Genomic DNA, 27,728 nt, shown 5'->3' on the forward strand with positions numbered 1-27,728 from the left:
GTTGTCAAGGCGACCGGGGTAAATCATTGCCGTGTGAAACCAATGAAGAGGTCGAGCTATTATACACACACGCCCAAACAAAACAGTCCTAAGCCTATTCATTACAATACAATAAAATACCATCACTGCGGCGGCGGCAATCAGTTAAAAGCTGCCTTCGATATCAACATTTATCTGTGTATTTGCCACTCTGTAGGCCTAGCATAATGAATAATGAATCCGGTGAGCAAGGACTACACGGGCTTACACCGACCGTACACAAGTAATACATTTAAAGTTAAATTAGCAAAGTTTGAGGCTTTGATAGCTGACTTAACTCAGCAGGATAGTGAAGCTAGTGCGGAAGAACGAAGACAGGTTATTAACAGTAAGTATTGATTTTCATATATCAATGTCTAGACATGAAGTGCTGTAGAAACACTTGTAAAATAGATTTTTGTAATGACACTTAAGTTGCATTAAGTTTCGTACATTTAATTCCTGATACGCTTTTGTAATGAGACTATAACAATTAGACTTTTCGTAAATTACGTGAAAACTGAAGGCATGATATATTAGGCCATCATAAATCAGTTACTGTAGGCCTACTGATTGTATTATAAAGTGTTGTTATAATATCTTATAACAAAGTATATCATGGATATGTAATGTCAAGGCCTTAAGTATACCGACACAATTTTTATTAATAAATCAAAATTTAAAAATTTGAAAAAAGGGACGTTAACCCTTTTGTTATTTTGCTGTTGCTATGTTGGATTTTAAAATGAAATATATTCATAAATGAAATACCGATGTATGGCCTAAGTAAATGTTTTTTGTCCTTTTCTTTTTCATTTTATCTTCACGATGTTTCCCCTTTAATTTTACAAAACGAAAAGTAGACGTACACTTCCACATGAGCATAGCGATAAGCAAAACATAATTGAAATTCATTATTATATCACAGCACCTTGTGATTGGTGTGGGGAGAGGAGCAGGCTACTGGGATAGGATCAATGTTCCGACCCCTTGTGGACACCAATCCTCGATCGGCCCATAAAGGGCATCGTTTCTTATGTTACTGCCCTAATTATAATATACAAAGAGATATTTTACTTGTAAGAATTGTGAAAAATGCTTTATTGTTTTATTATGTACAACAATTTCATCATTTCATTTAATTCTGGAAGATTTGATTGATGTTTCTGTTTTTTTGTTTTAATTGTATTTGTTAATCTGAGGCGCCTTGAAACTGAGGTGGTTCCACCTTGTAAGGCGCCTCTGTGTAATATACTGAATAAAAAAAAAGGGCATCGTTCATATTTCTCTTGAGCATCCATTCTACATTATAATATTATTTATTTGCAAATACAGAAACGCTTCGTTTTGATGCATTTTGCGATTCTATTCGCTCCTTATTTGGACCTGATATAAAAAGTAATGACCTGAAAGCTATATTTAAGAAGATAAGCTCGAATCCTGACGCAAAAGTTGACTGGAGTGAGGTAAAGAATAACACTAACCTTTTTACATAATTTTGATTAGTTTTAGAATAATTTATCAGAAGCTTATTCAGTTTTAACTATACAGTAGTCCTAGACTGAAACTTTATGAAAACATTCGGATGATCCACCCAAAAAGTTCTCCATAAGGACAATTCATTAGTAGGCCTAGGTCTAACATTTAGTTCGGCAGTATTATTTCGTTTCTCACGAATCTATAATCAAGATACTGTTTATGATTGTTTAGAGAAATGAAATTCACATCCTTCCAAACACTACTAAATCAAGTTTAAACATTCGATATGGTCTATTTGCGTTAATTTTAATTTGTTGGTAAGAAATACTTATCAAAACTGGAGATCATCGGACGATCGTCTTATCCGACAGCTCTACATTGATAGTGGCCTGTTGACAAGACAGATAATGCGGAGGATCTTTGATGTTTAATTAGATTTTATTAAATATTGGTTTTGCAATAAAGTATTGATTGATATAAACTGTTGTGGCTAAGGGAATGGCGGGAAACGATACGATAGCTTTTAAAGGCCTATGATCGCCCGTTTTTATCCACAAGAATCTTAAATACGGATGGGGGTACTGTACCTATTTTTTCAGTTATTTGGATATTTTCAATCTGAAAATGAAGAAAATGACCAACTATTGAGGGAAGAAGTTAGCGTGTTTACAGTTTCACAGAAGCAACGAATAGGAGAAGCGTCAGGTAAAGGCCTAAGAGTTTTTTTTAGTGCTATTTTGAATTTCCGAATCATTTTATCGTTCATGATAAGCATAATAGTAAACATAATTGTTTTAAGTTATCTTTATCATTATCGTTTTTAAAGCAGTGATGAAAATTAAATATAATCGTTTTGACAGGACTGGAAACGTTCCTGAATTGAAGAATCTCTCAATAGATTCAACGCAGCCATGCGATTTGACTGAAATACAATGTGCGCACGCGTACATTGATCCTTTCTTGGTGGTGATAAATTGGATTAAATCCATGCTCAACGCAGCCGCCCGAGTGTTGACAATTTTATCTGTTAAAAAGTTAACGCATGCGTGCCTCGATCGAATCATGTCATTGTCATTCTTTTTTCTTTATGATATAGGCGACAAGAAGCGACGTGATATAATACAAAGTGTGGTTCACAATGCTCAACTTGATATTTACATAGCGGCCTCACAAAAGGGCGCACTTTCTGTCTGGAGTGGAAAGGTAATGTTATAATGAGAGTAGGCCTAAGCCCATTCTCATAATTTTAAAAAATATCGGTATTATAATTTACTCATTCTGCGTCCCATCCACCCAATATATATTTTATTTCCTCCATGGCCCACCATACCTAAATCTTTATCTTTTGCTTAATTTCTATTGGTTACAATTTAACCAATAGTATTTCTTTATTTCGATATGTTGATAAGTCCACCTGGATAAAAAAAAACGTGCGCGGCGCGGCGACGGTGTAAGCAACATGGCTAGAAAGTACCGTACACATGATTAAGAACACCGTAATATATTTATTTTTCAAAATATTTAATAATGATAGAGATGAATTGGATACCTTATGATGGTAATTTATAGTTGAAATCGCTTAGGGGAGTTTTAGTTGGATTAGGTCTATCGCAATAACATCAAAGAAAACTTCTAGCTAGGCTAGGCCCAACGTAACTATTTTCCTGCTCATTATGTCTCAACACGCGATCTTCTGCTTGGTGGTTGATTTGTAGGCCTATCTAGCATGGCAGTTTAACTAAGTTTCAATGCCATTAATACCGACAGAGACCTATTCAAAGACAAACCAATAGGTAGATAATGGATGTTGTGCAGTGTTATTTGGTGTTTACAGATTGTAATTAATCCTATTAACAAATATTTGATTGATTAAAAAGGGAACAAATACGATGAGATTACAATACAACCTTCCTTGCTTCTCAGGCCACAAACTACACTGTGGACCCTGATTTAAAACAATATTATAAGAGAAACACTACTGTATGTTTAAATCATTGAAAGCAGTAGTAGGCCTAAAATAAATTGAACTTGGTAATAGATAAATTTAGATTTAATGTTATTATGTAAGAAACAAATCATCAAATCAATAAAAAAACTTTTTTTGTTAGAAATAATAAAATTGGTAAAAATTGTGTCAAGTTAAAAAAAACGAATTATTTTTTCTTTCAGAATTTACGGTTACAAGGATGTGCAGATATCAAAGTAGGTTTTTTTTAACAAAAGTTTATGGAAAAATTGAAAAAACAAAACAAATTTATTTATTTATTTTAATTTTTCAAATGTATATTGGCAAAGTAAGGATATCTGATTTATTTTTACTCTAATATTAATTAATTTTCATTAAATGTTTATTTTTACTAATTTTAAATTTATTTTTATGTTCTAGGAATCATCTTGGGTTACGGGTGTTGATTATCTGCCAGGTTTACGGAAAATTACTGTAGCAACGGAAAGAAGCTTTGCACTATGGGATTACCGAGCAAAAGGGAAGAATCAGGTAAGGAAACTGATTGGTCCGAACCATTTATTTTGTCATTTTCCACAGAAGTTATTAACTTTAATAAAACTACAAAATAATCACAGTATTCAAAGTCTGATTAATTAATTTTTCATGTTTTTGACAGACAATACATGTTTAACGTTTTTGTTTTTTTTACAGAACATTTTCTGTATAAAACCATTAGACAACTCAGTACAATGCATGTGTTATGTGCCGCATAGCAACAATCTCCATGAAGACAGCATTCTCTATGGTGACGACCTAGGTTACCTAAGTCTTATGACGATAGCAGCCAAAGATCTCAACACGAAAAACGCAAAAGTTGACAGAAAGAATGGAAATCTATTATTAGAACCTTCTGACCTAAGCTAGTGAGTATGCAGTTTTTTTGTGATACATATGTTTTAACGCACTAGATTGTATTTGTATTTGATTGGTCAAGTGTGCATCACATGTCATTTGAATTAGCCCTATCTAACGAAAAAGTGATATCTAATGGTAATATTAAGTGCTCTATATTTTGAGAATTTTTGCCATAATACTTTGTTGACTGATCACGTTCGGAAATCAACTTGTTTTCTGCGCCGTCTATAACTTACGTGTCTAAAGTTGGAGCACTGCCTTTTTTAATGGCCTAGCTTTCCGGCTTAGCATTCAATTGGATTTTTAAAATGTTTATTTCAAACTCTTTTACCCTTTAGTGCTGTATGTAAACGGAAGTTGCATGATAACTGGGTTTTAAAGGTAATGTATATTTTTAAACTATACCATCAACCACTATTAAGGGGAAGAAAGTTTCCCACATCTGTGCATAATTCAGTCCAGTAGCCTGCGAGTTGCAGGTTATTCCCCTTACATAATCAATATGACAATAATAGAACAAAAATGATTTATAAGGTTTTTTTTTCTTTTTTTTAGGTAAAATATTTTCCTGAGCTACGATGTTTTGCATCTTGTTCAGCAAGCAGTAGTACTTCTTTCATTCTGGAAGATGTCAACAGATTGTATGACAATCAGTAAGTAACCTCTATTAAGGGGACATCTTTGGACCCCAATCAATAAATAACCTCTATTAATAGGTAATTGCGTAAATGGTCAAGCACCGGTTTACATGTGTGACTTAATTAGTAGGTACAATTTTCGAAGAGCAGGTCTTAGGTCAGAACACAATCCGACTAAACTCAATGTTCCTCGTGTTCACCGATCATCTGGTGAACATTCATTTTCAAAGCTAGGCCCAGACCTTTGGAATAACCTTTCACGCACAATTCGTGACTCATCTTCAATTATAATTTTCAAAAAACTCTTGAAAACCCATCTTTTCCCGAAATAATTATGTTCACCAGATGATCCTTTGATCCTTGTAAAGGCGCTATATAAATTGAAATGTTAATGTTAATGTTATTGGCCGTATTAAACATATATATATAAAAATGCATTTTACTGTTTGAATTTTCAGACCCTGTCGTTCATTTGGAGTGCCAAAGGGCGTCAACTGTTTTGCGTATTGTGCTCGTGCCAACATCCTTACAACAGGAGGAAATGATAAGATTGTACGCATTTGGCACCCTCATATATTCTCTCGACCCACCGGTAAAATGATCGGTCATCTGTTTACAATTATTGACATTGTTGTCAATGAGAAGGACCAACATGTTATTAGCTTATCAACCGCTAGGGTAAGTAGTCTTGAAAATAAAAATATAATTTTGTCCATAGTATCATTAAGACAGGGCACCACAAAACAGTCATAATATTGGCACAAATTTAAGGCACCCATCGACCATAGTTTTTGTGATTCTTGCCCTTGAACTTAAAAGAGGTGGTACAATGGACTGGGTGCACTTAAAAGAACCCATTGCATTTTTTTTTAAAAGTAAGGGTTCACTTTTTTAAGCCCTACTGTTTCAACCCATGTCACTGCGTCCAGTTCAATCACTTCATTTTTACGGTAACCACAAAATTCTCACATTTAGGTATAGTAGTGGAGCTGTAGCTTGGTGGATAGCAATGCCTCCAATCCCAAGGTCCAGTGTTCAATCCGTACCAGGGTCATGAACTCTTTCCCCATTTGCCTCAAATGGCACTTGGTTTAAAAGCATGATATAATTTATCCATGTAATTTGCAAGTTATGAAATTGGATACCAATATTATTCACATTATTTCAAATTTTAGTTTCAAAACAAGAGCGATAGGTCAGTCAGTTTGTAACTAAGTTGATGATTCATTTTGATTTACAGGTTTTCAGGATATGGGATATTCATACTCTTACAAGTTTGCAAGTGTTTACTGATAACGAAGAAAGGCCAGGAGAGAAGAGAATCCATTGTATGTGGTTTGATGAAAAGCATGAAAGACTAATAACAGGTACGCTACATTGTTTTTAGAGCTTATTTTTTCGGAAAGTTAGATTTCTTACTAGTAGACATGGGTCCATACAACCTGTCTCTGTGGAGACAATTTTAGCTAACTCTCGTTTGAGATGAGGTCAACTCTCACTGAAAATAGCGAAAAAATTTGACAGTCCCCGTCAAACTTGCAAACTGTGTTGTGGGTCATAATGATATATTTCATGACAAATTCAACCTTTAAAGGAATGACTTTATTGGAGTGAAAATTAAACTGCAACATTTTAGAATTTTCCATAGACAGGCCTTTAGTGTCACACAGCTTATAATGTTCCTTTATCTTTCTATGAAATTTTGGGTTCAAATCCAATGCTCACCAATTGCCCTGCAAGTCATCGGATATTTTGACCTCTGGTCAATTCTGTAGAGGTGCTAAACAAAAGCATATTTGAAAAGAAAGATTTATTTTATTTTGGCTAGGTTCAAGTGTTCTCGACCTTTGGCCTTTGACCCGTACAGTTCAGGATACTATGCAAGTACCGCATACACATGACAGACCAGTTGTTCAAGTACTCTACAACCAAGAACTTAGTCAAGTTGTGACAGTCTGCTCTGAGTCTATCATCAAAGTAAGTTTGCTTAAATATGGTAGTGATATGACATCATCATGTCCATATATGGGCACATCGCATTTTTTTTGTCACATAAAGTTTGATAGTGTAGACAGAGCTAAGACTTTCCAACCCTAAAAACTATGTATACATTTTGATTTCAGGTTTGGGAGCTTGAGACTGGTAAATCAGTGTATTCTGTGCCTGATGCTCATGGCAGCAACATTGAGATTACAGCAATAGCAGTTGATGCCTCTGGGTATAGGCTAGTATCTGGTGCTGTTGATGGTAAGACAATTTACTAAATTATTCATTACCAGAAATTGCTAGTACTTCCTGTTGTGCGAGCCTCGATCTTATAAATGAAAGACCCTATGTGTGTAAAACAATGCAATAGTTTTATTAACAATTTTTTAAAAAAATTTATTATTTTTGTATTTATTTTTTTTTTATTTGATTTATTTCATGGATTACTTTTAGTTGTATTTGAAGCGCATAGAAGCTTTATGCATTATGCGCTTAAAAGTCCAAATTTATCATTATTATTATTTTTATAATACCTTTACCACGATAGTCCAGATCTTTATTACCAATGAGAAGGTGTGGGATTGTGTTTGTCTAAAAACCATTTTTACATTCATTATTTTGATAGGGTCAATAAAAGTCTGGGACTTTGGAAGTGGCCAAGAAATCCGTATGTGGAATGCAGAAGAAGTGAACGAAGATGATAGCGCCATCGTTGGACTACAGTACTGCGATGTAAACGGCCGCCGTTGCATACTCGCCAGTGGATGGAACAACAGAATACGACTACTAGAGGTAGGCATTTAAAATTGGTGTATTCAGAATCACATTTTTCAAATATGGATGCATCCTCAATCAGCCAATCAAACCCTTAGCTAGCATATTCTATAAACAATCAAATTTAAGACATTTACCAAAGTGATAAATTTTATAAATACTCTACTTTGCTTTAAAAAAAAATTATTTAGTATTAGCAACCATTTTGTTCTCATCACTTCTTTGTTGACCTTGTTGACTGTCTAATTGTATTTGTTTGAAACACAATTTAATTTTGCAGGACAACCAAGAATGCAGAGAACTAACTGTTTATTTTGAATTTTCTGATCTTTATCATTCACCGATATCTGAATCTGGAATCATCTCAAGTCCATTTAACGAGTTTGCCAAGTCAAGTCCGCTACCGTCCATCAGTAATGCACAGATTACTAGTTTATTTAGAAAGGTAATGCGTTATTCAGGGGTAAGGTGTATAATGCTAGGGGCAGGCGTTCCCCCTTTATACAGATACAAAATTACTCTTTTGATATCTATTTTTGATATTATATTTTAGCCCCCACCCCTATGACAAATCATGTATCTGCCCCTGATATTAAAATATATGAAAAAGATCTTGTAATTACTTGTAACAATACAGAATTTCGTAAAAATAGCTAATGCAGTTTCAACTGCTTAAAATGTCCTGTGACATGTGAAAAATCGCTTTATTTAAACACATTGGTTTTTTTTCCTGAAATTTGTACTGTTTAGAATTTACTGTTTAAATCTTCTTTTTCTAGGATAATGTTCTGCTATCAAATGAGATGAGTTGCTTGGCATGTAACGCACCTGATCATGTGATCACAGGTTGCATGAACGGTAATCTTATTTTATGGAACCTACCTGAAGGTACCGTGAACAAAATGTAAGTTAATTAAACTTCTCCTAAACTTCTCTTCTGACAGTCAGAGTATCTTTATTGTCCATTTAAAAATTTGTTTTGAAAACTGGCATATCATATATAGAAGAATAAAAGAGTAAACAATACGCATCAAAATTCCACCAACACTTATAAGCACTACAACAACAAAAAAAGCAACAAAACTCTATGAAAATCTGCTGTCATTGAATGGTGAGATTATTTTAATGAATTAAAAGCCTGACTGTCCTACTATCTGCTCTACCTTGTTAAATAGAACGGTCAATCTTTAAACTCTACCCATTTAACTTGTATAAACATTAATTGTATGATATAGACTGATAGACTTCTACTGTTTATATCATCATTCAAAACTGTCATTAATTGACTTGAAGACTATGTATTAGATGTTAAACTGCATATTACCAAAAGTCATATTAATGAAAGAGATAAATAAAGTGATCATTTCCGTAATCATCAAACAGATTTCACTTGTATGATCCACCGTCTGCCAATAAGAGCAGCCATCGATCAAAGAGTCTGTATCCACGTCAGGTTGCCATGGTGACATTCCTTGTCCACAAGACGCGACGTCCAGATCCAGCATATATTAAGTAAGTTTAAAACATTAATTTATACCTATAGAAACTTTTAAAAAAGCATTATTAAATTGATTGTATCTATATTTAGAATATTATTTTATTTAGTTAATATTTAATAATAAATTTCTACAGAAAATTAACAGGGTTGGGTTTGTAAATAGAACAATTCCTAATTCAGTATTGTCATATTATACAGGTCAAGGGTCATTGACCAAGATAGCGGCAAGTGGTTTAATTTATACATTTTTTTTTATATTACAGAAAGTTAACAGGGTTTGTAAATAGTGAAATTCCTAATGTGGATGTAAATGAAAAAGTCAGCAAGGAGGTTCTTGATCAAGATACAGGTCAAGAGGTCAATGACCCAGTTATGGGTCAAGAGGTCATTGGTCAAGACACGGATGACCAACAGGTCAGTATGTACTCATGTCTGAAACACTGGCTTGACATTGTTTTTTAAAAATTGTATGGCTTACACATTGTACTTTAAATTTTAATATTTGCTCTACATTTTTTTACTCTACAGGATGAAAACAAAACTAATGAATTTGCAGAAAAAGATGACGATACCAAATCAGAATTAGAACAAGGTATTTATTATTACTGTTTTGTTTTATTTATATATTTAGTAACTATTAACTGTAAACCATTAAATTAAATTTCTGAGGATCGGAAAAACAATGTTTTCGTAGGGAAATAATTTTGTTATATCGACCGGTCTACATCGCTGGATTAAACCCAATAACATGATGTGTTTCAAGCTCATGTCTTCAACCTGAATTCAATACAGCCAAAGAGGACTGGCCTGCGAAAAAAACTAGAAAAGCTCAGAGTAAAATTCACAAAGCTATGTCAAATGTTATGTTTCACCTCTAAGCAGACAATATCTTAAAGTGACTATCGCCTACATACATTGAGTCATCTTGCCCATTACTAATTAGTGTAAATGCACTAGGCTTGCCTTATTAAAGTGCAATGGGGTGATGATCAATTGAACATTTATCATTTTGAATGTAGTTTTTATAACCATTTTATGGGGACACTAAATCATGATAAATTCTGTTTTAGAACACGATGAAATTGAGTCAAAGATACTGGAGAGAAAAGAAAGATCTGAGAATGAAGACGATGCTCTAGTTGCCACAGACAACGATGCCGTCTCTACAAGTTCAATCCGTAAGGAATTTGACGAGGACAATATCGATCCTAACAGCAAGATGATAGTGTCCTTATTTGATCCGATAGTGGCTTCATGCCACGCGGACGGATACATTCGATTTTGGAATCTGGAGGTAAATTGAAACAATTGTATTTTTCCAAGTCTAAACTGCCTGACCCAATCTATTTGACAGAACATCTTTATTAAATTAGTTAATGAATATATGATATTCTCTAAAAAAGTACATCATAAAAATACATCTGAAGAATGCTAAATTATTAGTAAATTAATACAAAAAATAGTAAGAGCTGTGGAGGCTCATTTACACTAGGAAGGTAATGATTGATGATAAATAGATAATTGTGCATTTTTCCTATATAAAACCAGAACTATAGGATAACCATCTATCCAATAAGCTTGCATTCGGGCTAGTAACAAATCCGAGGTAGCTTGTTATGTAAAAGCCCTTTCATACGTTATCTTTCCAGGGCGATCTGTTGCAGGAATGTATGTCAATTACAAAGAGACATGGTTCTGGTATCAGCGCTGTTTGCTCAGATGAAGATTGCAACTTCTTAATTACAGGAGATTCTAGTAAGCCCACAGATAAATTGACATTTACAGAACTAATTAACAGCTGACATCACTTAAGCTCTGTCTACACTATCAAAAAATTTGATGTGCCCATATATGGTAGTGATATGACATCATTTTTTGTCAAATAAAGTTTGGTAGTGTAGACAGAGCTTTTACTTTGTTTGTAATCATAATACACCAGGTCTTTGATTAGTATTCATTTGTTAATTTTTATTTTTTTTTGTATAATAGTCTTTTTATAAACAATTGTATAATTCAATGTATTTCAATTTCACATGATCCCTTTTTTCCTTATTCTCCTTTTCTCAATACATAACAACAACAACATAGGACCCAAAAAATGTTCCCCTTAATAGGGGTTTCCCCTGAGTAGGTAAACCCCTATCCAGAAGATACTGTACTGTAACCAAGAAAACAAAATTGTCAAATAATTTGTCTAAATTGTGGGTTAAAAGTTTAAAAAGCATGAAAATAAAAATCAAATCATTGCATTAAAATATTTAATTATGGATAATTAGTAAAATGAAAACAAGTTTTATTGCAAAATATCATTAATCTCATCTTGTCATTTATATTATCAAATTAATTATTTTTATCAGAGGGTTACGTTACAATTTGGGATATAGAAGCCTTTCTGAAGAATCCAAAGGCAGAAGAAAATGTAAGCAATATTTTTTGTTTATTAAATTAAATTTAAATATGTTTTATAATGAAAATCAAAGATAAGATGGAGAAAAAAATATGTTGAAAATGAGTGGTGGTATAACCAATTTCTTATATTGAGTTTTGTTGGACAATTATGTACATCATTATTATTGTTATAGTTTTTTTCCATGAATATTAAAAACTGTTTGTTGATATGGATTAATAAGTATTACAGATAGATTTGTTCTTCAAACAATGCCTGGTTATGTTTGGTGTTTACTTAATACTACAAATGATAAATAACACTGATTACATTGAAGGACAATGGGAAGATGTCACGTTATGATAATTAAACATATGGACAGAATAAAGAATGACTTTAATGATCAAAACCATAGTAATTACTGTTATTCTGATAAGGATGCACAATATGTCCTAATCAAGATCTTCTTGGTTGCCGACTGCTTTCATAAATGTATAATTCTGTTTCTTTCACGGTTATATCCGTATTGTTATTGAACATATGGATGTACGTTGTATAATGAGCAAAACAATATGTACTGATTAACTTTCTTTACAATACAATTCTCTTGTTGAGAAAATAGTACCTTACTTTGTACTATACTGCTCTAATTATTGTATTGTTTTGGTCTTTTTTTTTTTTTGGAAAAGCACTTTATAAATCTATATAGTATATAGTATAGTATTGTTTTCATTCATTTTATTAGTATACAGTATATAATAGTATATATTTTTATAGTAGTGGCTGAACGATTAAGGAATATTGGTGCTGGCCACAATTAGTCACAAAATCGGCACAGGTTCAAGGCTTTCCTTGACCATTTAGTTTTGGTGGTAGCCTTCAAGTCTACCTGGATTAAAACTTTAGTCTGGAGATCGAGTGCACCTTTCACAAGAATAGAGATCCCTGGTGTACTGGTCAATCCCAACCCTGTGGACAGAATGCAGCACCATTTTTGGTAGTAGTACTTGACATGAAGGGACCCTTGTCGAAGGAGAGAGAAAGTTCCCCACTTTGCTTTGAGGCAGTTCTTTCTAAACTCAATAGCATTAACAAAAAGTTATGTAATTTAAGACAAACCTACAGTACTAAAACATAGATTGCATTTATGAGTAATTTTCTATAGTGCCCTCTATTTTATATTAAGGTATTAGCGCAGTAGTTTTTTTGTTGACATATTCACATTTGTCATTAAAAACACAAAATCGGGAAGAAAAAAAAATGATCTTATCACCCACATGTTTCAATTGATGTTGTTCTGGAGCAGTTTTTACAGCCTTAGAGAAAAAGCTATGAATATTTATTGATGGCCATAATGACACCTATTTACTATGAATAGGGTGTTTCTCTATATAGGCAATCCATTGAATTTACCATCTCACTGGCTACAATAATAGTTGCATAACAAGTATTGTCATTAAACCAAATAGTCTTGAAATTTATTTAAGCCTTAATTTCAACAAGTCAACCAATTCACACTGTATCATACTTTTGATGTGAACAACCACTTGACATAAATACTGCTGTTGATGAGTTGTTTCCACTTAACTTGTGTATTATAAACTCGCATTTCTGGTTGTTGAAATGAGTTATTTTCGTCGCTGACCTTTCATCGCGTAGTGGATGTATACTAAACCATTAGTAATTGGTTTTATGAGTTTGCTATTATTAAACAAATGCACCGATAGATCAGACTTGATGAATATAATTGTATTTATAGTCACAATCATTATTTCCCGTAATTACAAACAGGTTTATGATTATTTGAAATTGATGAATGGTGAAGATGTATGCCCCCTCTCCCCATCAAAAAGCCTGAATAGTCTCAACATTTTAATTTGAAATTAACTCTTTGAGTATAAAGTATCATAAAAAGTTGCTGTTCACAGAAATTATTTATTTAATATACTTGTGTTAAATAAATTTGAAATTGATGAAATTTGAAGATGTACATTGTCCCAAAAACCTGAATCATCAATTTAAATATATTGAGTATCGTAACAAATTTACTGTTCACAGAAATTACTTAATGTGTAATTATAATTAAATTCAAAATTGATGAATGTTAGTGATGTGTTTCCCCCAACCCCCGCCCCCACCAAAAAAAAAACATGAATATCAATCTCAAAATTAAATTAGAAATTAACTCCGATTTTAAAGAAGTTACTTTGTTAGTTTACTTAAATATTATAATAAAAAAAAACCTGATATGAATAGTTTCAACATTTTAATTTAAAATTAACTTTCTGATTTTATTAATTGTTCACAGAAATTACTTAAATATTATACTAAATTGGAAATTAACCCCCCTCCCCCTTAAAAAACCTGAATAGTTTCAATGTTCTAATTTGTAATTAACTTCCTTATTTTAAAAATTTTAAAATCATAAAGAATAATGTGTACTTAATATTTGTATTATATAGAGATGATAAAAATCTCCATCCATAAATAGCTGCATGGCATTTGTTTAATCCAGCATAAACCATACAACGATTTTTATTATTATGATTTTATAATTTTCAAGTCGTATACTCCTACATGAAACAAATAAATTTATATGAAATTGCTCATATTATACTGATTACAATTATGGCAATCTTTTCGCTTTTACACCCAAATAAATATTGATTTATTCTGTTATAGTGAGAATTTCCAGTTATCAAATGTTTATTACTTCACTAATATTTCGGTTAAATTAATAGTTTAAAATGTTCATGCATTGTAACTAATGTTTTAATCTTCCATATGAAATCTGTTCAATCAAAATTGTTACATTATGCAGAAAACCTCAATTATGATATATTTTCATCCAGTTAACCTAATAAATTGTCATAAATTACCATTAATAATTACTTAATATTTGACAATTATAATCATTATTGCAATATGTATGCACGTTTACAAGGAGCAATTTGATTGTTATTGTGACTTGGTAATAATTTGAACTATTTGCACTATAATGCTCAGTTATCATAGACTTTATGCCCAAAAGGCTTTCAAACCGTGTTATTGATTGAAATGCCATTTTAAACGCAGTTCAAAATGAGTTCCTTATTTAAACAAGAAATATTTCTTAGAAAAAACGCCACTAGACTTTTTGACGTAACAGTTTTAATTATTGTTCTTTTGTCATTAAATGATGCTTTCCATACATATCACCTATAAGAAATTATGTCTATGCAGGGAAGAGTTAAATTATAATTTAACTCTTCCCTGGTCTATGGTATACAGATTTCGATTTGTGACGTATTTTTTTTGTTTAGTTGATGCAAGGAATTAAGTACTCGTAACATCATTTGATGTCTGGCTACGAAAAATACCAACAGTAAGCCTACTGTACTATGTACATATTCTCAGCTGGGTAGTGTCTGTTAACCAAACATTTGGCCAATTGGCCAATCAAAAAGTGTCGCAGCCACAGATAAAACCTTTGATCTCCACAGAGCTCAGCACCCTGTTGTTAGATTGTCTTGGTAAGGGAACAATAAATACTATGCTATAATGTCTCTGAATTTTTTTTATCTTACAGGGCTTAATTAAGCAAGTAATAAGCTGGAGGGCGCACTTGACGAGGGTCGTATCGTTGGTTTACGTCAGTACTATGCAAGTGATTGTGTCTGGGTCAACAGATGGTTCTGTCAGGTACCCACCACTCCATTTAAATTTAAAACTTGTCGGCAATCAAAATAATTTTGTTAGTCCTAAGCGTCAGATTCATCATTATTTCATTCCTCCACAGTAATATTATTTCCTAAATTATCATCACCTAAATTATCTGTGCCAAAGGTTATCTCCTTTTTGACGATACAAAGTTAAGTATTTTGTCTGGAAAATGTCTCCTCATGCGGGATATAGCAGAACACCACTGGTCTTGTCATTAGATCTGTCACTTGTCGTTCGTGTGAAATTATTGTCTATAGTTACTGCCCCCAATGGGCCAATAATATAATAGCATTTTCAGAAATGTTGAATTAACTGTAGGTACAGTAGCTATTAATTGCAATTATCAGGCAGATTTACAATTAGATTCACTGATGTATTTTAATCATTTTTTAAAGATATATTGTCCCCCAAAAACATGAAAAATGAAGATTAATTAAATCAGATTTTGAATATGTTATTTGTAGTTTTAATAAAGTTAATCACTTCCATAGAAAAAAAAAATGTTTTCACTTGTAAAATGACAAAATAAATGGTTAAATTCAACCAAAAATACATTGGCTGGCAGCCAATTTGACCATTTTTTGTTTTAAATAAAAAATTTTCAGGTAAATACATTTTTTTTAAACTAATTTTTGACTATTTTAACTATTATGTTACATTAAAATGGAATAGTCAACAAAAATTGTTTTAAGAATTATTTTTTCAGGGGGAACATACATCTTTAAAGTAACAGTATTTTGTTCTTCTCTATTGGAAATCCAAAGTATATTAGAATATTAATTATTATGTATTTAATTTACAATTTAGTATTTAATGCATTTGTACGACTCAATTGTAACGAGAATAACATCACCCACGCAAAATTAACCTCTTGATAAAATGACAGATTAACTAAAATATTTTAAAAGATTTGAATGATATTTCCATCTGAATGCGAATAGTTATTAATATTTTAATTATTTATGCAAATGTTGGTGTTTTTTTCACTTGTCAAATGCCACAAGAATATAATGTATTAATATATAAATTTTTAAATAATTTCTAAAACTGTAAAAATGTTTCCTACCCTATTTTGATTCAAAGGTTAAAATAAAATAAAAAATACACATTATTATTACCAGGGGTTCCCTTAATAAATACAAAATAATTTTGTAGTGTTTACAGAAAGCAAAACAAATTCGAAAGTGACTTTAAGCTCTGTCAATTTATGTGAAAAAGTGTGCAATAATAAAGTATTCTTGTAAATATTTATACTAATCGACGTGGCCCATTGTTATATTTCAGGTTATGGTACGGACAGGAACCACAGCGAGGCCATTTTATGGGGTTCTTCAGTCAGCATCGTCCATGGAATTTTCCAAACACGGAAAGGTCAAGTTCACCAGTTTTGCCATATGACATCAGTGAAGTACCTCAGAAGCATTCAAAGAATCTGAGTGAAAGGAAAAGCAAGCCAGGCCAGGCCTTCAGATACCCCCTTATATTTAAGAGTGATAGGTAAGACTACTTATATTACTATTGGCTTATTTCAACTAACATGGAGAGTGAGGTGGCCAAGCAGTAAGGCAGTGTCACCGTATTTATTTGCCTTTATGGAAAGTGGTCGAGCCTTACTCGCTCCATGATTTTGATGGTAGAACAAGTCTTCTTGGATAAGGACTATAAACGTAGCTCCAGTGTACACAAAGCACTTTAAAGAACCTAGTACATCTTTACAGGGCTCCTCGACCACTCGACATAAAAACAATTAATTTACAAAAATGTAATTATTTTATCACAGATGGAAGCCAATGCGGAGATCTGCATATTTTCAAGCCCCATTCAGACACGCACAACCTGAAGATAAAAAGTTTTTCGGTGCTTTACAGAAACCTTTGTTCTATAACGATCATTTAGAAAGCTTTCGCACGGCAGAGATGCAGTCTGGCGCCGTCTTCAGAGCGCTACCTGTCTACAAGGTCAGAATATAGAAAAAATTAATTAATTTTTACTATGAGTGTTGATGCTATTCATTCTAATTAAATTAAACTGTTTGATGATATCCATAAATACAGGAGCTTGAATAAATATTGTTTTTTAGATCATCATGTGGAAAATATTCTACTAATGTCACTTGAGTCTGATAGTTTCTTTAAAATATAAGTATTTCACCTCTAATACCAGAAAAACACTTGTATAACATAACTTTAAAAAAAAAATGTATATCTTACTGAGTTATACCATTTTATCATGGTGTAATCGGTGTGTAAAAAACTCATTAGAAAGATATATATCTGTGTGTTATATTGATTTAATCTTGTTCCGATGTGACACGAAAACGCTTTCACATGTTCCTACCAAAGTTGTTCCAATATGTTGCATTTTGTAAATGTTTGTATTTGTAAATCAGGTATTAAGATACTTAAATATTTCTCAAAGTGGTATTCACTTTTTAAATATTTATTTCTTTGTAGATTGAAACCCCAGAAAGGATCCAGACGCCAGCATTTGAGTTTGGTAGTGGATGGCAAGGGAGTACCTTACAGTTTCAAAATGCCTCCAAGTATGGAAAGACATCTCCAACAAAGGATCTACCAAAGGTAAGTGACAACAACCAAGCAGAAGTGGTGATAAGCTCTGTCTACACTATCAAACTTTATGTGACAAAAAAATGTGATGTACCCATATATGGACATGATGATGTCATATCACTACCATATTTAGGCATTTCACTACCATATTTGGGCACATCACACTTTTTTTGTCAAACTTGATAGTGTGGACAGAGCTTTAGAAACAAAAACGTCAGTTCACCCACCACTCGGATATTCCTTGATTTTTTATTGTAACTATTTAAATATTACGATAGTTTTAGTTTGTAATTATTATTTGTATTTTTAAATATTTTGCTAATTAATATGCCGCACAATATGTTATTTACCAATTTCTGTGCTTTGTAAATTAATGCGCGAATATATTTAATAATAAAATTCACAATTTGTTGTATATTAATTGCAGGGATAATCCTTTCATTGTATTTATAATGTATATATATATTTGATTTATGTGTTTTAATGTCACATTTTAATTATCAGCTCATTTAAAATTGTAACTATTTGAATCGCACAGATTAACTCACCATATTGACAAAAATAGCACACTTATCACTTAATATGTAAATAGTTATACAGTGTGATATGCCCTTTAATAATAGCTTTGATGAACATGTTTTAATTCGTCGATCATTCACCGTAAAAAGTATGTTTGTTTGGTGACATAAATATAAATTTGTCACGTAATATCCAAATTACCTTGAAATAGAAAAAAAAATGGATTCATTTCACAAATTACTACATACAGTAGATATGCAAATTCTCAAACACAGTTCGGTGGTCTAGAGGTACGTGATCTGGAGGTCGTTGGTACAAGTGGATTATTTTTAAGAATATTTCGTGGACTTCTTTCTGCTTAGAAACAGTTTTAATCGGTGCTATATAGCACGCATAGAAAAATATCTGTATAAAGATCACATATTGATACACTTTTTTTGGAAATTTTTTATCAACCATAACACTTTTATCTACAAAACAAAGTGTGTTTCTGTGTGTTTTAATTGGCTCGTGTGGTAAATATATCAATGAAACATGCTGGTGCGTCGTGATATGGAATCCATCGTCTATACAGCCTCTGAAATGACCTACTTAATAATAACAAGTTCATGCGTATATAAGTTACAACATATTTTTAGGATTTAATACTATTAAGTGGGTTTTCATTAAATGTAGATCTGGCGTAATAGTAAAATATATTAAAATCTTGTCAAGAATTTTACTTTTTTGTCCACTAGCAAACCTTTAAATTGCTTATACAACTGAACATTTGTTGAATTTAGTAAAAGATTAACCCCAACCCAATAACATCAGAGTTAATGAATATTCATAAATGAATGAATGAATATCCATAATTTTTTAATGAAGTAAATCAAATTTTTTTCTAAACTATTGAATCATGACTATGTAATAATCGTTAGCTTTGTTGATTATTCAACTGTGGAACAGAAAACATCAGGCTGTACACCCACTAATTGGTTGATGACTAAACAAAAATTACTTTTCACACTTTGTGAAATTGTAACATTGTAGTATAGTACACACACACATAGTCGCCTGATGTTTTTGTTGGCTGTTCTGTGTCTTGGCCGTCTAATGGCGTGAAGGATATCTTTATACAGTTGATCACCTACAAAGTATTATGTATTGTGAATAATCGTTTTGTTTTTATGTTACATATATATTGCGGATCACGATTCTGTGACTCAACACTTTTCAATGTTAAATTGTACATTAAAGTGACTGCAACTGTTATATTTCTTCAGGAGGGATGTTGAGTCTAGTGACGTACTCAAGTGGAAAAAGCCCCTGGTTTAGCACCCCTAAGGGGCCCTTCAATGCTGGGTAATTGCATTGTGCTCCTCAAGCCCTGCGGTCACTGAGTTCAGTCAGGGAGCGCTCCATTGCCATTACGCCACTGGTTGGGTCCAATCATTTATCATGATTCATACAGCAACAGATCTAAATCTATACTAATATGCTGCTTTGGAAAATGAAAATATATTAATGATAATAAATAAAGAAATTTGAATATAATAAAGGCAAATATAGGTTAAAAATGAAAAAAACCTTCCACAAATGAATGTCTTATTCCTCCTCACCCCTTTTCTCCCCACCATTTCCCTCATCACCCCTTTCTCCTCATCCCTTCCTCCTGGCCGCTATCCTCCCACCTGTCAAATATTTTTATTGTAAATTTCTCAGATTATTTTGACTTAATTATTAATTGAAGATATTGAAACATTAAAGCAAAGTTAAATCAAAACAACTGAGCTGTGTCACAACATAGCATAACATACATTTAAATGTATCTAATAATAATACCATATGCGCAGCAGGAAAAAATATGAAAATGTATATTTAATGTAGTGTGTTCGTGGAGCAGTAAGAAAAAAAAAGGGCAAACAAAACGTAAATTTGTTTTTAATGTGGTGTACGTGCATTCAGAACATTTAAGGGCGTTACATGTTTACACTTTACCCGCCCACATGATACAGGATTTTATTTACAGTAATACCATACATGCGGCTGGAAAACAATAAAAACATTTAAAGAGTATATTTAATGTGGCGTACACAGAGCAGGTAACAAATAAAAATAGAAGGAAAAAGTAGTGTAGTGTACGTGCATGGGAACATATAAAGGGCGTTACATATTCGCACTTTTCCCGCCCACATGATACAAAAGGATTTTATAGACGACTCATTTCTTCGTTCAACTGTTAAAAATATATAAATATTTATTAAAAGTGCATTAAAGAACTTGGTGTATTACTAAAGGGAATGCGTAAAGAGCAAAGGTTAATATGAACTCGGCCGTTTAAGATTCACGATCACTCAGGTTTCTTTAAATTACTGATGAATTTAATTCAGTAGAACCCCTTCTTTGAGACACCCCTTTTAAATTGACACTTTCGGGACCAAACAAAGTGTCCCCTTAATAGAGTTGTCCCCTGGGGTTGTACTGTACAAATCTGTAAATAGCTCAATTTAAACATTTGACTTATAAATATTTTAATGACTCCTAGAGTAGAGTAAAACCTCTATTAAAGGGACACCTTAAGACCTAGCCCACCAATACCCTATATTGTTAAAGTTCAAAGTATGTAAAGGTATTTTTATATTTTTATTTATTTATTGGACTTGAATTTGAATTATTTTAACAAAATGAAGTTCAATTGAAATATTTGTATTTTATTAAGTCCTACAGCTGAAGGCACTCATAAATATGTAAATTTATCAGCTAATTTGCATAACTTTTTAGAGGCAATGTGTGAATCATAGGTTTTTCCCTGCGTTTTTATTGGAATTAGAGATGTTTTATTTATATGTACTCTCATGCATATTTTACATTGCATAGTGAAAAGGCTATGTTTGACAGAACTAGGTGAAGGGTTTGGGAATGTGGGAGATATGAACACTAAAAATGTAAAAATATTTTATTAGATTTTTTTTTCCAATATTGTTTCACTAAGCTTATAAACATTCATTCATAATTTTTAAAAACAAATTTATATTTGCAAAAAAAAAAAAAAATGTTGTGGCGAGTGAGATTTGGATAATTGACAATCGGATTGTCAATCATAAAATTACAATTTATTATACAATTTAAAATATAAATTATTAAAACATAATGTTGAAACTGTTGATTAAATAACTTCATCAGGCCCAGTTATTAAAAATAGTTATTATGTAGAAGGGGATAAGGCTACATTTGTTAGAATTTGTACGAGAGATGATGGACCAGTAATGTTTACTGCTACATAAAACCTTAACAAATTAGTGTAGTGAATGAGTTGAATTTTACAAAATAAAATGTATTCTTATTGTTTATAAAAATATAAATGTAGTTAGTTAATGTTTCAATAATTCCAAGCTGGATGAAAAGAATTAAATTTTACAAACTATAAAATAAAATACTTGCATTGCTTCCAATGGTAACTTTTTTCATGTAGATTAAAAACTAACTTTTTATTTCAAGTAATATTAATTCTTGATAAATAGGTACATCACCTTTAGTTTAAGAGATAAATAACAGCTTTGGCTAATGGAATTATTAATCCCTTTAATCTGTTATATTTAAATTTGCTTCAGAACGAAAAAGCAGCCGAAAAATAAAAACCATTTAACAAACAAATTCAAACGTCATTCTACAAAGTACTGGAGATTTTGGAAATAAAATTATACTTTAGATAAATTAGTTTATGATGGTTTATTTACGTAAACCTGTTATATAAGTTAAAATTAGAGTTTTTCAATATTTTTACATTTACATTTTTATATTACTAATCCCAGCTCAGCTGTGTATTTTAGTTTGATCAATTTATTTATATGTATGTGGCTAGTATAGTATTGATTAATGGCGCTATAGAAAGTAGAGGGCGCTATAGAAAAGTCACTGATGCATGAAATTTAGTGTTGGATCCAGGATTTTTAAATATATGGAGGGGCCGAGCCGAGCACCTACAAATTTTAGACTCACTGAAGTGCTAATCAAAGCTACTGTAGCTGTCCCCCCTGTATGTAATTTCAACTAGTCAAAGATTTTCTGTCGTTCTAGGCAGTGTTGTTTTTAATGCCCAATTTTAAAAATTTGAATAAAAAACACTTTCATTTGCATGGTGATTGGCCAAATGTTATGTTTGCACTTTTACATCGGTCAATTATGCTAATTTTGCACTTGACCTTTTCGTTTGCACTTTTACAAACTACAGCATGTGTTTATAACATTCTAATATGCAAATTTAAACAGGCATTTAAAATAAATCAATATTACTGTAGACTTAACTACAAAAAATGATATAGACCAACCATGTTAATTTTCTCTTGACCCCATTGCTTGAACTTTTCCAAACTACAAAATGTGATTATAACATATTTATATGTAAATGAAATTTGACTGCAACCTTGATATTAAAGCCAAAAAAAAAAAAAACATTTTAAAAATAAGACTACTGTACCAATTATGAGAATTTGCACTTTTACAAATAAACAACATGTGATTATAAATATAATATTTTAATATGCAAATCAATGAATATTTCAACTTAATTTTTTTTTATATATAGTCCTTTTTAGTATTAACAATAATACCTAAAGCTCTGTCTACACTATCAAACTAGTTTGACAAAAAAAGTGTGATGTGCCCAAATATGGTAGTGATATGCTCAAATATGGTAGTAATATGACATCATCATGTCCATATATAGGCACATCACTTTTTTTGTTGCATAAAGTTTGATAGTGTAGACAGAGCTTACATCAAATTGACTGTATGTTCTCACTTTATGTTTAATGTTAACAATGTCTCCTGAGTGCTTTGCTTTTAGTCTCAAAGACTACAGAAAAAAAAACCAAAACATGAATTAAGCAATTCAATCGAACAAAATTAGCTTATAAATTAATCACAATATCATATTTCTTTTCATATGTTGTTGACGATATGGAACGATATGAATAATCCCAAATCTCAAGATATTATTACCATATTATAAAAACAAAATGATATATCATAAATATTATACATACTTTGTTTGTTTATTGTAACATGGTGTATTCATGTTTTATTTGTTAACACATCATCAACACTAACATCTTACAAGATGTGTCGTCGAGTGTTTTAAAGGCTTGTTTAAATAACCAGGCACTCGTATCGCTGTTAAGTCATTATGGCGCGAGTAGTCTGCAAAAGTGCAAACTCAAGTACGTATGAATGATGGAAAAAAAAGAACAATATTTTTAAATATGTCTTGCACTTGCACAAGTTCTGTCTACACTATCAAACTAGCTTGACAAAAAAAATGTGATGTACGTGCCCAAATATAATAGTGATATGACATCATCATGTTCATATATGGGCACATCAAATGTTTAGATGTAAACTTTTGCATGGTGTCACAGATGTGACAAGGAAAGTCAGGTGCTGGTCGTAAATACAATATTTTATATAAAAACTGAAATTTGCATATTATATATCAAATAATAATTTACAAATATCAGCTTTTCACATTTTTTTTCATTCTCATTTAATTTATGACTTTCTTTTTTCCAGGTGAAAGCTCCAGTTGGCATCTTGGCACATCGCCATTCCAAGATGTATCCTGCAGGATCATCACTAGCTGCAATGAATAATAGCAATTCCTCCAGGAAGCGATCCCAGTTCCCTTATAACTCCCTCTAGTTCAGTCTGCTATAATATCCTTATATGGTAATATTTACCCATAATCCCATTATAGGCCATGTTTTTTGGATAAGGTTAGTGCATGCCCTATATGGTAACAATGTACCCACATTTGGTCATGGCATAATAATCACATAATAGGGCATAATGGTATTGACCTACATTTATACTTGAATAGGTAATAGTGCATGCCTTATATGGTAACAATGTACGCATATTTGGTTATCATGACACCTATGAATAGTAACGATGTGTCTGCATTTAGCAATACCTTATGACAACATGGTAATGTTGTTACGAAGCTGTCATTGCCTATCAAGAAATATAGCATATTCCTTTAAGATGTGTGTTATCTAAACAGGGTCTACTGTAGAACCCCTATTTGGAGGACACCTTTTGGGACCCAACAAGTCTCTCCTTAATAGGGGTGTCCCATGAGGGGTTGGCCATAGTCTTAAAAAATATACTGGTCTTGTTTAATGTCCCTTTAATAGAGGTGTACCCTGAAAAAGGGGTGTCCCAAAAGAGGTGTTCTATTTAATGATATGATATTCTAGTAAAGGTATACTATAAAATATGTCCTAGTCTAGTCTAAATATAGTAATGGTGTTGCCTTTTTTGGGCATATGTTTATTGCTAGTTTCACAGTGTGCCTAAATGATAAAGAAAATTGCCAAAAATGTATATAAAAACTATACTTAGAGTTTTGCCAAAAATGTATATAAAAAGCCTAGAATTTGTAATTTTTTTTTTACAATTTTACACGGTATTATTTATAAACTATTACCATCAGTATTTTATGTTTATTTATTTATACATTTTAACAAAAAGAGAAAATAAAATGTTGGAATAAATAGTAGGGTAAATCAGAGATAAAGACAAACTAAAGAAATTTGAGATTTTCACGGAACATTTTTTATGTATTTATATTTGTATTTACTGGCCTTCCTTAAATCCGAGTAAACCAGTGTTCACACTGAGCCCGTCTGTCTGGTGGCCAGAGAAAACTAATTTAACAGAAAAATAAAAAGTGATAGTAGGGTAAATCATTGGAGCTCCTTAAATTCGGGTAAAGCTGTGTTCTCACTGGATGCAGAAAACTCAAGGCTGTTAGCTTTTCGAGAGATACAGTTTAAACAATATAAATGTCTCCTGCTTGTACAGAATCCTAATTTAGTGAACGGGTTTATTAAGCATTTTTTATCCGGCCACTGAACCAGAATGTGGGTACAGTGTGAACGCACTGTAAACCATGGAGCATACTCCATGTTAAAACTAATACATTAAACGACCAAAATTTGACGTAAGTTCAAATGCCAACATGATTGAAGATTATAATTTAGTTAATTTGCAAACATTTCAACGCATCATTCACACATTACCAATGAGCTATTTTAAGTGTATATATTAATGAATCTATTTTTATAACTAATTTGTATGTTAAAGATAAGATTTATTTTAATTGAAATCTGTCAATTAAATTTAAACTCTCATTTTATTAGAACAGAATTTCAGAATTTATTAAAAAAAATATTTAGTGAGAGATTAAAGAATTTCTAAAGCTGTAATAATTTGATGTCACATTCTGTAGTGTAGATTGCCTCCGTGTTAAAGTCAACAGCTTCTTTACATCATCCTACTATAATGCTCTGTTCCCAAATAATTAACTTGACAGTTGATCAGCTTTTACCTTTTCATTATTGAGCATACTCTGACGTCACAAGTTCATATATCCTTCTAAAATTACACAATATATGTCAAGTGTATTGTGTATTAATGTTTCAGCGATTCTTATATTGTAACTAAATAGGTAGAAAGACGTTGACATCGAAGAGAGCAAATGTATAAAGCGAGGTATAGGTTTGATTATAATGAACATATTGTTTTTGCCAACGGGCTAGGAAAGGAATTAATATCTAGCTTTTAATTCCGCCATGTTTTGATGAGCTGCGTAGTTTTTATGTTGATATTAGTGATAGATCTTAAAGCTCTGTTTACACTATCGAACTTTATGTGACAAGCAAATTTGATGTGCCCATATATGGACACGATGACGTCATATCACTACCATGTTTGGGCACATCACACTTTTTTTGTCAAACTAGTTTGATAGTCACGTAGACAGAGCTTTAGTTTACTTCTTAAGCTTTATGTGACAAAAAATCACGGGTGAAAAAATATGATGTGCCGATATACGGACATGATGATGTCACATCACTACCATATTTGGGCATATCACTACCATATTTGGGCACATCACACTATTTTGATAGTGTAGACAGAGCAATAAAGAGTGATTTCGCGAATCCCTGAGTATCTTTTAACTTCTTACATGTTTCTGTTAAATTAAAAAAAATAATAATTTAACGACTCTTTTTAAATTAAACTATCATGATTTATTGTGTTTGTTGAACCATAATTAAAATATCTGTAGGCATAATATTAAGTCGTTGTACATTCAGAATATCAACTGCAATAAATTAACGTTCCTGTGCTTCATGACTGGAAAGAACTGATAGTTTTTCACCCCGTTTTATTGTTTGTAATTTCAAGGCGTATTTTCTTTATTGGCGCATTTGATGACGTCATCCACTTGCTTTGTAAAATGCTTTCAAAAGTGGCGCGTTTTGTGACGTTTACCATCAACATCGTCTGAATGACGTCCTGGCAGTCGTCTGATGGCGCGCGCAGTCTTGCGAAATAAAGCGGCTTTGTTTGTGCGGCGACGATCTTGTGTACATCTTTTACGTCATCGCCAAACGGCATCGTACCCGTCGTGATGACGTAACAAACAACACCCAATGCCCACATGTCGCTAATAAACGGATTATACGGTATGGATTGGATTATTTCTGGTGCTGCGTAAGCCGCTGAGCCACAAAATGTTTTACTAAATAAATCCCCAGTTGGCATTTTCTTGCAGAAACCAAAGTCGGTTATCTTAATGTTACCACTATCGTCCAGCAGTAGATTCTCGCATTTTACATCCCTATGTGCGATATGCAGCTGATGAAGATATCGTAATCCCTCAATAGTCTGTTTAATCCATTTCCTAGCTAATCCTTCACGTATTGGTCCTTTTGATCTCATCTGAATATACTGCAAAACGTCCCCGCCGCTTACATACTCCATCACCATGTAGATGTTACGATTTTCCTCAAAATATTGAAAAGTCTTTACAACGTTTTCATGATTCAAACTTGTAATGATTTCCAATTCACGAGGAAGAAAGTTCTGTTGGTAATCGTTCGGAGCTTTACGGCGATCGATTATTTTCACGGCGACCGTTTTCATCTCTTTTTCCACAACAGCGAGACGCACTCTTGAGTAGCTCCCCTTTCCGATATGGTCGCTCAAGCACATGCCATGTCGACGAAGAACCGCTCGGTTCGAACTTTCAGCAGGAACTTTCCCACGATTTGGCCAGTTTGAATTTCCTTTTAAATAAAGTTGTTTTACTACTGGTTTCGACATTTTATTTCAGTCCGAATATCAAATTCATATAAAAACACAGACAGTACATACAAACACACACTCAAGTAAAAATAACACTTTTCAGAATTTGGAACGCGTGATGGCCGTTCTGTTGTCGCAAGTTGCGCGTAATTCAAAATCG

At 32.3% G+C, this 27,728-nt stretch overlaps 2 protein-coding genes across 3 annotated transcripts; one reads left to right on the forward strand and one right to left on the reverse strand.

The window, feature by feature from the left end:
• The first annotated feature begins 1 nt into the window (after position 1).
• Positions 2 to 26,603, forward strand: LOC144851541 (WD repeat-containing protein 64-like). Of its 2 annotated transcripts, XM_078709057.1 has the most exons (27): positions 2 to 367; positions 1,354 to 1,484; positions 2,097 to 2,202; positions 2,594 to 2,700; positions 3,667 to 3,699; positions 3,884 to 3,994; positions 4,157 to 4,368; positions 4,699 to 4,741; positions 4,916 to 5,013; positions 5,457 to 5,676; positions 6,239 to 6,365; positions 6,827 to 6,975; positions 7,122 to 7,245; positions 7,610 to 7,776; positions 8,039 to 8,203; positions 8,538 to 8,662; positions 9,142 to 9,270; positions 9,520 to 9,670; positions 9,785 to 9,848; positions 10,327 to 10,550; positions 10,906 to 11,011; positions 11,614 to 11,675; positions 15,211 to 15,323; positions 16,629 to 16,841; positions 17,125 to 17,302; positions 17,798 to 17,923; positions 23,984 to 26,603. In XM_078709057.1, exons 1-27 carry the CDS (start codon positions 214 to 216, stop codon positions 24,110 to 24,112), a joined length of 3,567 nt encoding a protein of 1,188 aa, XP_078565183.1. In that variant the 5' UTR covers positions 2 to 213; the 3' UTR covers positions 24,113 to 26,603. The 2 variants fall into 2 exon arrangements, with proteins under 2 accessions (XP_078565183.1, XP_078565182.1); XM_078709056.1 differs by lacking the exons at positions 2 to 367; positions 1,354 to 1,484; positions 2,097 to 2,202; positions 2,594 to 2,700 and adding an exon at positions 2,984 to 3,055.
• Positions 26,588 to 27,615, reverse strand: LOC144851554 (testis-specific serine/threonine-protein kinase 3-like). The gene has a single exon (XM_078709078.1). It carries the CDS (start codon positions 27,584 to 27,586, stop codon positions 26,636 to 26,638), a length of 951 nt encoding a protein of 316 aa, XP_078565204.1. The 5' UTR covers positions 27,587 to 27,615; the 3' UTR covers positions 26,588 to 26,635.
• Positions 27,616 to 27,728: the final 113 nt, after the last annotated feature.

The sequence above is a fragment of the Antedon bifida genome, chromosome 9, assembly GCF_963402885.1.
Source record: "Antedon bifida chromosome 9, ecAntBifi1.1, whole genome shotgun sequence".
Lineage (NCBI taxonomy): Eukaryota > Metazoa > Echinodermata > Crinoidea > Comatulida > Antedonidae > Antedon > Antedon bifida.

Coding starts and splice junctions, on each gene's coding strand:
- LOC144851554 (XM_078709078.1), bottom strand. CDS start 27,586: ATGTCGAAACCAGTAGTAAAACAACTTTATTTAAAAGGAAATTCAAAC.
- LOC144851541 (XM_078709057.1), top strand. CDS start 214: ATGAATCCGGTGAGCAAGGACTACACGGGCTTACACCGACCGTACACA. Junction 368..1,353: donor ACGAAGACAGGTTATTAACA/GTAAGTATTGAT, acceptor TTGCAAATACAG/AAACGCTTCGTTTTGATGCA. Junction 11,676..15,210: donor ATCCAAAGGCAGAAGAAAAT/GTAAGCAATATT, acceptor TTTATCTTACAG/GGCTTAATTAAGCAAGTAAT.